This window comes from Girardinichthys multiradiatus, chromosome 12 (genome assembly GCF_021462225.1).
Source record: "Girardinichthys multiradiatus isolate DD_20200921_A chromosome 12, DD_fGirMul_XY1, whole genome shotgun sequence".
NCBI lineage: Eukaryota > Metazoa > Chordata > Actinopteri > Cyprinodontiformes > Goodeidae > Girardinichthys > Girardinichthys multiradiatus.
Genome location: NC_061805.1, coordinates 45,011,045 through 45,024,441, shown reverse-complemented (window position 1 = coordinate 45,024,441; position 13,397 = coordinate 45,011,045). Strand labels below are relative to the sequence as shown.

Sequence of the window (13,397 nt, the reverse complement as noted above, 5' to 3'; positions counted from 1 at the left end):
GTAATTACATGACTAATAAAGGCAATTTGATAAATTTGTAAGAAAAGAAGAAAAATCCAAAAACCCTGAAAAAGTATCCACCTGAAACCAACTAGAAAGCTGTTAATGACCTCTGAAACTCTGCTCTGTAAAGGAATGAATTTAAAGAAAGATTAAAGAAAAATTGCCTCTAATTCTTTTGATAAAAACATGCACAACCATCAGCAAGAGGAAATTAAAGTTATATTATTCAGAAAACAGTATAAATGAGAGTTGTAGGAAGAAGTGTCTCCTGCATTGACAGCAACATTGCTTTTTCATAAATGCATGAGCCTGCACATTATGTAAGGATGTACACAAAAGACAGAACTTTGAACCCAGTGTTCTTGACCTTGGGGAAGTAAGGAAGATCTCTGATAAGTCAATCTCTCCTTTTAAAAAACAAATGAGATCAAAGAGATGACTGACAACTAAAAGATGAAGTGGAAGAATGCATATTTAAGCATTAAACTGGCCCTCCAGTCTATCTACATTTCTAGTCCATTGGCATAAAAAAGTTTTACAAAAGGAGGAGGTTGGCATTGTTGCCTTTCACAGTTAGTCAGCACATTCCTAACCAACAACAAAGGATGCCTCCGCCTGGATGAGCTACTGCAAGCATTGTCATTTCATAACCCTTGACCCCTTAGCCTTTGTTCTACAGACACTGTGTGTCAGTGGATAAAAATGCGGGATGTGTGGATGAACTGTGCCTTTCGGTGCCGTTTTATAAAACCCAAGCAAGACACAACAGGCTATACAGAAAATGAGTCTCCAAAGCAACATGAGAGAAGACTGAAGGCAGACAGATAAAATAGTTATCCACCTGTTTGTGTAATTTTCCCAAGCACTTTTCCCAAGAAAAATGTTTAACATCAGGGTAAAACTCGCTAATGCTTCCTGATCGGAAAAGGGTTAAAAAGCACAAAACAAGACATTCAGACATACAAACTTGGACACATAATCAATGTTGGATCAAGAGGGGAGTGACATGAGGGAGCAGCTGTACCCTGGGAGGAGAGAAAGCTGGTCTGAGGGAAACATCAAAGCTCCACCAGTTAGTCCAGTGGAAATCAGCATAGCTACTGGGGCCACCAGTACCAACACGCACTAGTTGGACCTGTCTCCTAACTGGGAGCAAGTGAGGCTCAGAGAGACAGGTGTGGAAGTCAAGATCAGCAGAGTCAAAGGCTGCAAAGGAAGATAAGAAAGTGGAGTTTGGAAAACAGTCATTTAAGGTTTGGGAAATTTTAGAGAAATGCAAAAAGTTTTGCCAGTAATCATCGAGATTGGTTAGCTGAGTTTATATTAGACATGAGTGTCAAGGTAATGCCCCGTTTAAAAACCGATACTTTCCATCATACGGTTTGAAGTACTTTTAATGAAATGCCAGAGAAAATGCTGTGAGTAACCAGATTTTTCTGTTGCTGCCTGGAGCACTGCCTCTCCCAATCTATTGCTGAGCACTGCCTTTCAGCTGGCTGAACACTACCATGTTTTTCTCTCTCTTAAAAAAAGAAAAGATTAGCGGCAAAACAGACATTTGGGCCAGGTGCCACAAGGTAGCATTGAATAAGGTTGCACACTCAAGCAGCTAACATGTTAAATCATTATCAAAATTTAATTTTATTATTTAGTAATAGTAATATTTCATTTAAAAAAAATAGCCAAATTCATGACTGGCGTTAACTTTGAGAATTTCTTTCCTCACATAACAGACTTTAAATTAAACTAACTGTACTCGTTTTCAATAAATTTCAGAAACTTATTGGACAAAGTTTAGCTACAAAATGCCGGTATGTGCATTTAATCTACAGAATGTTATTAGATAGGAATACCAGTCTGGTAGTGTTTTAAAAGTGGTGGCAGATAAAAAATTTTATATTTATGTGCACATTTTCTATCGACACTTCAGAATGTGTCGGATTGTCCATTATGAAAACCATGGTCAAGCATAAGGGTGTTCATCAGTGCACTTGGCACCAGGACACACAGAAGGTCGATGACCGACTTTGTAGTCGAGTCTTCGGACCTTCGGCTGCGTGTCTTGGACACTTGGGTGAAGAAAGGTGCTGACCTGCCCACCAATCGCCACCTGGTGGTGAGTTGGATCCGCTGGAAGAGGAGAAAGCCGGAAAGACATGGCAGGCCCAAGCGTATAGTGAGGGTCTGCTGGGCACGCCTGGTGGAGCCCTCGGCCAGGTATGTATTCAACTCCCGCCTCCGGGAGAGCTTTGACCAGATTTAGGGGGAGGTTGGAGACATAGAGTCAGAATGGACTATGTTCACTGCCTCTATTGTCGATGCTGCCGCCCGTAGCTGTGGGCAAAGGTCTGTGGTGCCTGTTGCGGTGGCAATCCTCGAACCTGGTGGTGGACACAATAAGGGATGCTGTCAAGCTGAAGAAGGAGTTCTTGTGGGACTCCTGAGGCAGCTGACGGGTACCATGAGGCCAAGCATCCCGCAGCCCGGGTTGTGGCAGAGGCAAAAACTCGGGCCTGGAAGGAGTTCGGTTAGGCCATGGAGAAGGACTACCAATCACCCTTGAAGCGATTCTGGCAAACCGTCCGGTGCCTCAGGAGAGGAAAGCAGTGCTTCGTCAACACTGTTTATGAGGTGGTTAAAAAGCTCCACGGTGGTAAGGCTTCAGGGGTGGATGACATCAGCTCTCAGTACCCCAAGTCTCTAGATGTTGTGGGGCTGTTGTGGCTGACAAGCCTCTTGAACACTGCATGGTGGTCGGGGACATTGCCTCTGGACTGGCAGACCGGGGTGTTGGTGCCCCGGATGGTGTGTTCCAACTACAGGGGGATGGCACTCCTTTGCCTCCCTGGTAAGGCCGTTGCCAGGGTATTGGAGAGGAGAGTCTGGTGGATAGTCAAACCTAGGCTTTAGGAAAAGTCCTAAAGAATTACTTGTTTTCAACTATGTGAACTGAACCTAGAACTAGTTCTTGCTAAGGGTGAACTTGAACAACAATGCAGGTAACTCAGATTAGTTAACTTGTTAAAATACATATGAAATAAACCAAAGTGCACCACAACAATTTTCCAATAACGCAATTCTTAATGCCATGCGTGCAAAGATACAATTTCTAAAATGCACTTTTTGAGCACTAGGCTCCAAAGAGATGTTATGTATAGTTACAGCTCTAAGGAACACATTTCAAAAAGAAACTCCCCTACTGTAAAGTGCAAGTGCAAACAGCAGCTAACTTGAAATTTTGGTACCTAATGCTCTGGGTATTCCCTGGAAAACCAACTGTGTTAAAGTGAAAAAAAAAATTTCTCAATTTATTTCATGTTTTCTTTGTCTAGGTGACATGAAATGCTATGCTATGAGAGAAACATTTGCCAGTCACACATCCTCCACAGACAGGCCCCCAAAGCACTCAATTTAGTTTGAGAAACTACTTAGCCCTAGTTGATTGGTTTGTAAACATTACTTGAAACCATCCACTTGCAGTCTAGGATGCGTAACAATTTCTGGCTGCTTTTAAAATACCAGACTAGGGGTGAGTTGGTATGTAGAGGAGGGCAGGATGAGGGGGTGTAAGGCAAGAGAAAAGGACAAACAGTTTAGTCTGTTCTATTCCAAAAAGAGGAGAAACGCAGCCTCAAATTACTTTGGCTGGGAAATGAAAGCGAAGCAGGGTGGCGGTTAAGAGACGATAGCACTTAAAATACAGCTGCAACCGCCAAGCCAATAACTGGAAAAAAGTAGGGAGCGTTGCTTTCAACCTTTCAAAACCAGCGTTTGTGTACTCTGCTACTGTTGCTTTGGTGCTGGGAGTGGCCCTGGACCGGGGCACCTACTGTCTGGGCGCAGGCCCCGTTATAGCCTCTTGGGGTTTCCAGGCTGCGGTGAGAACGCGCACTGGATGCCTAAAACCACTGAAGCTCTCATTATAGTCTAAATGCAGCGCGTCACAAACCCTGCCAACTGCAAGGTAGGAGCTCCAGTATTTCAGCACATCGTTGTCTCAACTGAAAACCACCACTTTCCCCCTTGAACATTTAGTCAGTGGGAAACAAAAGGCAGCAAGCACTTCAGATGCATTCAGAGATGAAGTTCAAAGGTCAAACCGCTCGTGGCTGTTGGGAAAACTGTAGCCCAATCTTTTATTTTTTGAAGCAGGATTCAAGGGATGCTCTGTCCTTCCTGAAAGGAAGTTAGGAGAAAGCCACATTATTCCCTCCGGTTCTGGCCGACAACACTGGGAGCTCCATCTGGAGTTCTGCGTGCCCCTGCCACGTCCCAGCTTCTTCAGTCGCATGCCGACAAGCACGGGTCCGCTGGAAATCAGAGGCAGATGTGAGCTCGTGCACGGTATCTGGAGGACAGGCAGGGGCATACGGTATTCAAGAGTGCAGGAATGACAAGCGGCAGATGGAGTTTCGCCTTGCATTAAACTTGTACAGATCAGGAGAGCTGTTGACAACGAGGAGAAGGACAAAAGCACAGCGGTGAGGTGTCCTTTCTGGGCCTGTTTTAGGGAACTGCTTCATGTGCAGTCTTTCTGTAGCTTTAATATGGCTTACATTTGTGAGAAGGTGATCTACAGTGCCGTGGAAAAGTATTGATATTCCCTAAACTTTCACTCATTTTTGCATGTTACCACCACAATTTTTTATGCATCGTATATGGATTTTATGTGATACAAAATTGTGCATTATTGTGAATAAGAAAGAAGACCAATTACCATCTTGTGTATTTTGCCCCTTTCAACCGGATGCCCCTGAACAAAATCCAGAGCAACCAATTGCCTCCAGAAGTCCCTTAATTTGTGAATAGTGCAGGTGTTCCTCAGAGAAGAAAAGAACATTGGTTAAAGAGTCTTATGAAGACCAAGGAACACAGCACACAAGTCAGACAGAGTGTTTCTGGGAAGTTTAAAGCAGGGTTATAAAACAATATCCCAAGATTTAAACATTTCAGAGAGTCAATCATCTGAAAAATTGCACAGCAAGTCCAAACCTTTTCACCGTCCACTTACACTGACAGGCTGGGCAAGGAGAGCATTAAACTAAAAGGCAATCATTGAGGTTTACTGTAACTCTGAAGAAGCTGCAAAGATCCACAGCTAAGGTGGGAGAATCTACTGACAGGACAACCATTAGTTGGTCACACCACAAATCTGGCCTTTATGGAAGAATGCATGGCAAGAAGAACGTCCCTGTTGAAATTAAGGCCATACGATGTCACATTGGCAGCCCAAGGTGGTTCTATTAAGAACTGATGTCACGAAACACAAATACACGCTTCAGATTTTCATGTTAGAAATTGTGAAAATCATGCATCATTTTCCTTCCACTTCACAATCAGGTACTGCTTTATGTTAATCTATTGCCTAAAATCCCAATAAAATATGAGTTCTGTTGTTGTAATGTCACTAATATGACAAATGTGAGGCAAGATCAAGATAAATAAATAGTTTTGCAAGGCAGAGACTTAAAACCTTAAAGCTGAGTAGACTTCTAAATCAAATTCTTGAGTCGATCAAACACACAAGCATTAGGTTCTCTAAATTAACGCTTCTCCATGTAATTGTTTTTTCCACTTCCCAAGACACCCCAAAGAGGTACTTTAAGAACTGTTTTTAAAAAGCAGACATGTTCATACAAATACCTATATTTAGAAACATTCAAATATGATTTTATTCAAAAATCAAAGCTCTGGAGCTGTTCAAAGTTCACTCAAAGTTGCAGTTTCGCTCCTGTTGCTATGCAGACACTGGCGCTTTAAAATGATTTATAGAATAGAGTTGAACTGTAGCAATGTGGGGACTGGCTCGAGAAGCCTGGGGTTTTGGCACCGGTGCCAGATCTACATCATCGTGCTCCCCAACCCCGACCCCCTGAAAGAGAGCAAAAGCAAATTAACTTAATTTATTATTTTTGGCCCAGGCAGCGTGTGCCACTTTTCGCACTCTTCAGGCAGAGCCGAGGCACTGTTAACTTTGGGGAATTCGAAAACGAGAGTTGGGAGCGTACATGTGGTGATCATGGTTGGATATTTATTCAGGATCCGTGCCAAGACCCCCATCACCCCTCCCCCTTCTCCAATCCCTTTACCTCTGCATTTGAACCCGTCCCTGCTGAGGTCTGACCACTACTAAACACTGGGAAACACAAACCCCTCAGGGTTCTGATCAAACAGCAGAAGAGGACCAAAATCCACCATAAACCCAATGTTATGGTTGCAAGGGGTCCCACTTGACAACTGAATACTACTTAAATATTTGGTTCAGCCTAATTCCAGTTTTAAAGAAACACCGCAGGAATTTCCTGAAACTTTACAGGAATGTTGTACGCAATAGAACTCGATTATGTTCTCCAGGTTGTCATTTATTGCCAGTTCAAACCCCCCCCGCCCAAAAAAAAAATCTTTGGCAGAATACAAGCTACGAGAAACCTAAGATAGTCCTCTGGGTTGCACAGGCTGCCACTCATTACAGTCTGACAAAATAGAAGCCGTCTCCAAGTGGTCAGCAGCTATGTTTGCAAAGAAAGAAAACCTAAATAGATGCGGGTTCTGATGTAAAGCTGAGGTCCGACATGGTTGTGCGGTTACGCAGTGGCGCCAAGTGACCATCACTGTGTACAAATGGGGTTCATTTTAAGTATCCCCACCTTTGATCACCACATATCGTTTTTCTTCTAACGTCAAAGGCCCTTTTCTTGGGGGAAAACAAAACAGTAGCCATGCATTTAGAAGATGCTGATGTGCAGCATAATTGTACAACGTTGCAGATGAGCACAAGGAGGTGCTACTTGCTATACATCTCGGTGAACAGTTAGATAAATGAGGTTGTGTCATGGCGGAAGCTTTGCAGCAATGCAACAACGCAGCATCCTTCAGGTAATGCATCAAATTTTGAATTTATGCATGTTTAGCTGCTACTTCTGCAGCGTTCATGCAACAAATCATTAAACAGTGACAGCTAGGTTTTATCTCCTGGAAAATGACCGGTGTCCATAGAGTTTCAAGTACACATCAATATCAATAGATGCAGTTTTAGTTTTAAAGATACCTACAAATAGATGCATTATCCAGATGAAGTTTCAAATCTTGAGAGGGTGAGACGAAGAAGTTGTAAGAGTTTTGCATCCCAGGATTCCAGCAAGTTAAAGGTCAGGAAAAACATAATTAAAGCCCTGGCACTACACAAGATGAGAACTCTGTGCTGCCCTATAGTCGGCGACCAAGCAGATTAGGAAAGAATTAGCCCATAAAACTTTAAATAAACACCTTGCAGCGAGGAAAAGCTCCATGTTTTTCCCCGACTCTCCTGATCCGAACAGAGCAGCAGCTCCAGCCAAATGCACTTGACGCGTTTAGGGTCCAGGAAATAAAATATTGAGCAAGAAAGTTATTTTTTTTTGTGTGCAATAACTGTTCAAAGAACTATGGCGTGTAAGCCTGTTTACATTTGGCTGTGTATAAATTAATAATAAATTAGTTATTATAAGCGACCACGTGTGCAAAAACATTTTACGGAGAAATTTGCATTAGAAAGTGATACAAAAAAAGTCAAAATCTGCGCATAAATAGGAGACGAGTAGTGTTGCTGCTATTGCGAAACGCGCGCGCGCGCACGCACGCACACACACACACACACACACACACACACAAAAACCTGCTCGGTGAAAGTTTCCAAACTTTTGAAAGCGCTCTGCAATTTATTACCAAAAACGTCCGTTTCTGTTTGAGCGCAGATGACTGAAAATTACGCACACGTTTGCTCCAGTTATCAAGCAAAATAACTTGCAAGAGCATGTTTTCCCTGTGAATACATTCCACAAGATAGGAGCCATCTTGTGACCGCATATGCTTGCAGGCTTTAGTGCCATCCTCTCTCTCTCTCTCTCTCTCACACACACACACACACACACACACACACACACACACACACACACACACACCATATCTTGTCAGCTCCCCCACAGCCTCCGTGGAAAAAAAGTTTTAAAGTGGGCAGCTTGGTGGAGTTACAGCCCTATTCTGGTGTTGCCCGGGACTGATGTTAGCCTTATAATAAAAAAGACTTCAACACGTACTTGAACGATCTCCCCCTCCGCGCTGATAGTGGCTCCAGCTTTGGAGAACCGTCCCTGCAAGCCAGTCGTGTAGGTAGTATAATCCCCATTGGGACTGGACTCGAACAGCACCACTTCCACAAAGGCTGTATCCTTGGCGAGAACGGCGCCCAGGGAAGCGGCCAGCAGCCAGATCACCAGGACCACCGAGTCGGGCAGCCGATCCGAGCCTCTCCTTAGGAAAATCATCATCTTGCCGGTTGGATCAGCGCCGATCGGGACATAATTTCACACGGATTAATTAATCGGGTGAAGGTAATTGGGATCAGGTGTAGTCGCGCTGCGGGCGATGCCTCAAAAACGGAGTCGGGATTGTGCAATAAAAGCTGAGCCACTGCGCCGAAGCGTGTTTATTTCACCACTGCGAGCCTTGTCAATTAAATTGCCTCAAACGCTGCCTCGCTTTCTCCCTCCCTCCCTCTTTCTTTCTCCCTCCCTCCCTCTTTCTTTCTCACCCTCCTCCTCCTCCTCTACAAAGCGGATCTCCTTTGATCTTCATACACGTGATTTTTTTTTTTCTAGTTTTTTTTCTCGATCCCAAAAGGGTTTTATCCCCACCCACCAGTCTTTCTGACCCTCTCTTTCGCACTCCCACTTCTGAAGTGCCAGCACTCAGTTAAGGAGGCACCGCGGACTTTCTGTTCACCTTGAAAGGATAGTTGTGTTTGAAGGAACTTTAAATTGCACGACAACCTTCGAGTTAATTGAGTTTCCCAAATTGAACACGAAGTAGATCCCGCTTGTTCGACCCCACGTCTCCCTGGCTTTTCTCGTCGCCGCTCTCCTCCTCAGTTTCACGGCGCCACCTTAAAACAAACACGACCCTCTTCAGGACGTTTCATGATTTACCCGGGCTAATTTGTTCAATCACATTCAGTATTTTTTTTCTCTGTACACAGACGTGAGACTTTACTGGGGGAATACTCAGAGCTATACTCCTATAATTCTGATTTTGATACCCTTCAGCTTCATTAGGTACATTTTTATACTCCTGGTGGCAGTAAAAATAACACATGGTACGACTGTTTTTCCAAAACTTTTGGACTTGTAAATAGCATAAACGTAACAAAAAAAAAATCTTTAAAATGTTTCTGTTAAAGGGATATTTCAGACAATGTATAAAAAGTGTTTTGAAAACTTATTTTAATAGGTTTTATTTGACATGTAATTTTCCTGGAATGGAATGGGGATGCTTTGCTGCAGCGAATTCCGGGATTGCTTTAGGAAAAATTGAAACCACCTGTAAAAAAAATCAAATAAAAGCTGAAGCAGAACCTGACTCTGCAACACGACAATAACCAAAAATATACCAAGGAACATACCTAGCTGATATGAGTAAAAGTAGGGTTAAATGTTTTTATGTGCAATTAAATCACTTCCTTAATTTTTTCCTTTACATGTTTTCAGTGTTTCATGAGCTAAATTAATGACACTTAACCTGGACTTATAATTGAGTCCCATTTGTTACAGCGGTATTTACAGTTAATGGCTGCCTTTCATCTTCAGACCTGGTGGACAAGCCTGAAAGCGTAATTAAAGACAATTACAGCTAGTTTTTCTTTCACATATAATTGTTCAAAATGGAATTTAATTACATTCTTTCCATTTGCAAAAAGTTGCTGGATAGAAGTGTCAAAGTCGCCTGCAGGTGTAAGATTAATCCCATTTATTGATAAATATCGATTGAACTTACTACCTAAAAAAGCAAAGCAATCATCATGCATTTTCTCTTTTCTGCATAATCAGTTTGTGTTATTTGCTCCAGAAGATAAAGGCTCCATTGTGCAGCTTCTTTTATGAAATGTTCCTGGTGAGCATCTCCTGCTTGGTGCTTTTTTTACAGTGTCTGTGAGATTTCATTATATGCCTGAAAATAAGCGAAAATAGTGTGCCTTAAAAGGCTGTGGAAAGCAATTGGATTGTGAAAGTGTTGATGATACCCCACATGCACTGTCTTTTCTAGATTAATAGTTTTTTCAGTTTACTTTGTAATAATAAAACATAATAATGCATGAAACTGGTGAGTTAGAAGAAAACTTCAAAATAAATTATTTCTTTGCATTGATTAATGTTGAAAAAGAAATCAAAGAAAACAAGTCTTCATCTTGCTGTCAGCTGTGTGGTAGTGCGATTATGAAAACCAACTGTTGGGACTTTTTAGGTCAGGAATGCTGCCGCCTCCGTAGGATAGCTGGTCAACATGTGTTTGGACTCAAGAAAAGAATGCAAGAAAAAAGATGAAAAAACAGTTCAAAGCCAAAATTCAAGAAGTTCTCCAACATCTTCAGAATAATATAGATTTTATCAGATGTCACTTGGTTTTATGGTTCCTGATCCACACCACATGTCACAGAGCTGCTTTGTGACACTCCTCTATCACAAACAGCTCCACACACACACTCATGAAATGTATGCAGGCAACACTTGAAGGTTAATTGATGCAACTGAATTAGATTTACATTATCAGCTTATTGATGAGCTACACAATGCATTAATTCAACAAGTTAGTGATCCAATTACGTCACAAAAGAATGCTGTTGTTTTATACCAAGTTCGCCCTCTGCTGGTTGCTGCAAGTTTGCAATTAGTTTCTATGTGCAACTTTCAAATTGATTTAAAATGTACAACTCCAATGAATATTTGGATTATTCAGTTGTTAAAACTTTTTTAGGATTTAAAAAATATACTCCACATTCTTGTACATGCAGACAAATTGTCCAGTATTGAATCAACAGCAGCTGTGAGTCTTCTCGTGACACCCACAGTCTCTCCACATCAGTGTCTAAACTCAGGCTAGCCGGAGAGGAGTCAGCTTTCAAGGCCAACACAACCCTGATGATGAAGAATGGTTGCTGGCTGAGCATTAATGTGTAGTTTCATCCAAAACATGCAAATTTGTACATTTTTGCTTGAGAATTTGTCCAGTCTGTGTACTAAAATGCTGGTATGCTGTTTGAAGATTAAATAAAACAAAATGGTGGAGATTTGCTCATTATTTGCATTTAGGGTAATTCAGTAAAGAGCAGGCAACAAATCCACTATTTATACTGAGAAAATCAGTTTCCTCTTACAACTGATAAAGGTGCTAACAGGGATCTGTCAAAATCTTAGTTTTCCTCAACTCAAATTTCCTGAGTTCACAAATCTTTAACTTTACTGACTAATATAAGATATCAATTTTATGGCAATTACTTCTTCTGATCAGGCTTTGAATACAGAATGTAAAAACCCAGAGACTCAACAGAGATGGATGGATGGATGGATGGCATTTAGAGAAATAAGTCTGTAATAAGTCTTCATTTCATTTTCCATACCAATCCTACCCCTGGAAAATACTTAAAACATATTCCATACTGCTCCAGACTTTCCAGACTGTGTAGAAACTCTGTAATAGGCAACAAGCTTTAGCATGCAGGTACCTTTGTCCCAGATAAAGAATCCCACATATAGTCTGTGGTCTTCATAAATATATAAGGGAAGCTAAAGGGAGAATTTACATGGAGTGTGTTATGTAAATGGCACCTTTGCATGAATGTGCAATAATTTGAAAGTGGATTATACTATGAGACATTCTAAATGAAAAAAAAGTGCAAGTTCTAGAGCCTTTTTAACCACTTTCTTATTAGAGATGGACACCTCTTACTTCAAGTTAAGTAGGAGTGAATATCTGCCAAAACAGACAAATAACTGATATTCATTTTGATAATATTGAGGCAGCATTTTGTGTTTTTCTGGGTGTTTACACTGATTGTTGGTCTCCTTATAATTTATTAGCTATCTAGCACATTTAGATGGTTACTGAACTGAGAAATTGATGTGGTGTTGTGATGGAAAAATTGGTTTCTTAAATCTTATTCAATCTCATGGGTTGAACTTTGCGACTCTGCCTCTGCTACTGGGGGTATCTCTGCAGCTGTAACAGAATAGAGAAACAACGAGCCAGCTCTCATAATAGCTTACTGAGAAGTTAGTTTCCCACAGTTTGTCTGTAAATATTTTCACAACCATCTGTCCTTTAGAATAAAAGAACTGTGCTAATATTTGGTAAACTAGAGCAACCCCCTGACCACCTGGTAGAAACTGTGCACTCATTTTGACCAAGATTACTTTAAATAAATTCCACTCAATGATTCTGCATTATGTCAGTGGTTGGATAATGGTATTTCTTCCATAAGAATATCAAAAGTTTCAAATTAGGTTGGTCAAGCATGAGGACTAACTAGTTTTAAGAGCAATATTGAACGTATTAAAACAATGTCATAAAATACTGTAATATTATAGGTACAAAATCATTAAACACAAGGGAGAAAAACAACACAACCGTGGCTTCCTCCAGCTGTTCAGATATTAACTCATTGCAGAAATAGCAAATATAAATTTTAATAATTTCATAGCTGACTTTTCTACACTTATGAAAATAAACTAGTTTTTTATCTTATTTGTTTTTTAGGCATTGTCTCGCTTATTACAGCAAAAGTAAATGAGCTGAATTCAAACTATATCCAACTGACAGCTTTAACATTTGAAATAATTAGATTTTTCTATTTGTATGTTTTCACATATGTCCATTTTCAGTTTTAGCTGCTTACTATTTAGCAGCTAAAATGGAAATGGGGAACTATCGATTAATGACCATTCCAACACAGAAATATCCTTTCACCTAAACCATTTCATAGTAGGTACAGCTGTATGCTTTGTATTGTCCTGCTGGAAATTGACCCTCTTCCCCAATCTCAAGTCTTTTGCTGTCCCTAACAGGTTTTATTTTGGCTGTATTTAACTCAATACATCTTCCCATCAATTGCGACAAGTTTCCTGTCCCTGTTGAAGAAAAAGGATCCCCACATCATGATGCTGCCAACACCATGTTTCTCTGAGAGGATGCTATGTTTGTTCATCTGACCAGATCACCTACTTCAACATCTTTTCAGTGTCCCCTATAAAGTTTTCTGCAAACCACAGAGGATGCTTTTAATGACTTTCTTCAATAACTCAACAATTTTGCCACAGTTCCATGAGGCCTGTTTTTGTGGAGCTTGCACCTAATATATGGGATGTGCCCAGAAAAACCTCCAAAGGAAGCTGCACAGGGAGCTTTCTGATCAGATGTTCAAACCTCCACAACTGACTCCTTTTGACGCGAGGGAGGAGTGGGTCTACTTCAAGCTCCCTCCGATTACGGAGCTCCTCACCCTATGACTAAGGCTGAGCCCAGCCACCACCTAGGCTGACACTAAGTTACTACACAGCTTTATTCATGAACTCTCTGGTCTGTTCTTT

The 13,397-nt window shown here is 41.2% G+C and overlaps 1 protein-coding gene across 2 annotated transcripts in view; it reads right to left on the bottom strand.

Annotated features, from left to right (window-relative positions):
- znrf3 (zinc and ring finger 3) overlaps nt 1-8,876 on the bottom strand; it is a 92,068-nt gene extending 83,192 nt beyond the window's left edge. The window contains exon 1 of one of the 2 annotated variants that reach the window (XM_047381180.1): nt 8,079-8,876. In XM_047381180.1, the coding sequence (XP_047237136.1) occupies nt 8,079-8,309 (231 nt within the window). In that variant the 5' untranslated portion in view covers nt 8,310-8,876. The remainder of the gene's footprint in view (nt 1-8,078) is intronic. The other variant, XM_047381179.1, reaches the window with a different exon arrangement.
- Nucleotides 8,877-13,397: the final 4,521 nt, after the last annotated feature.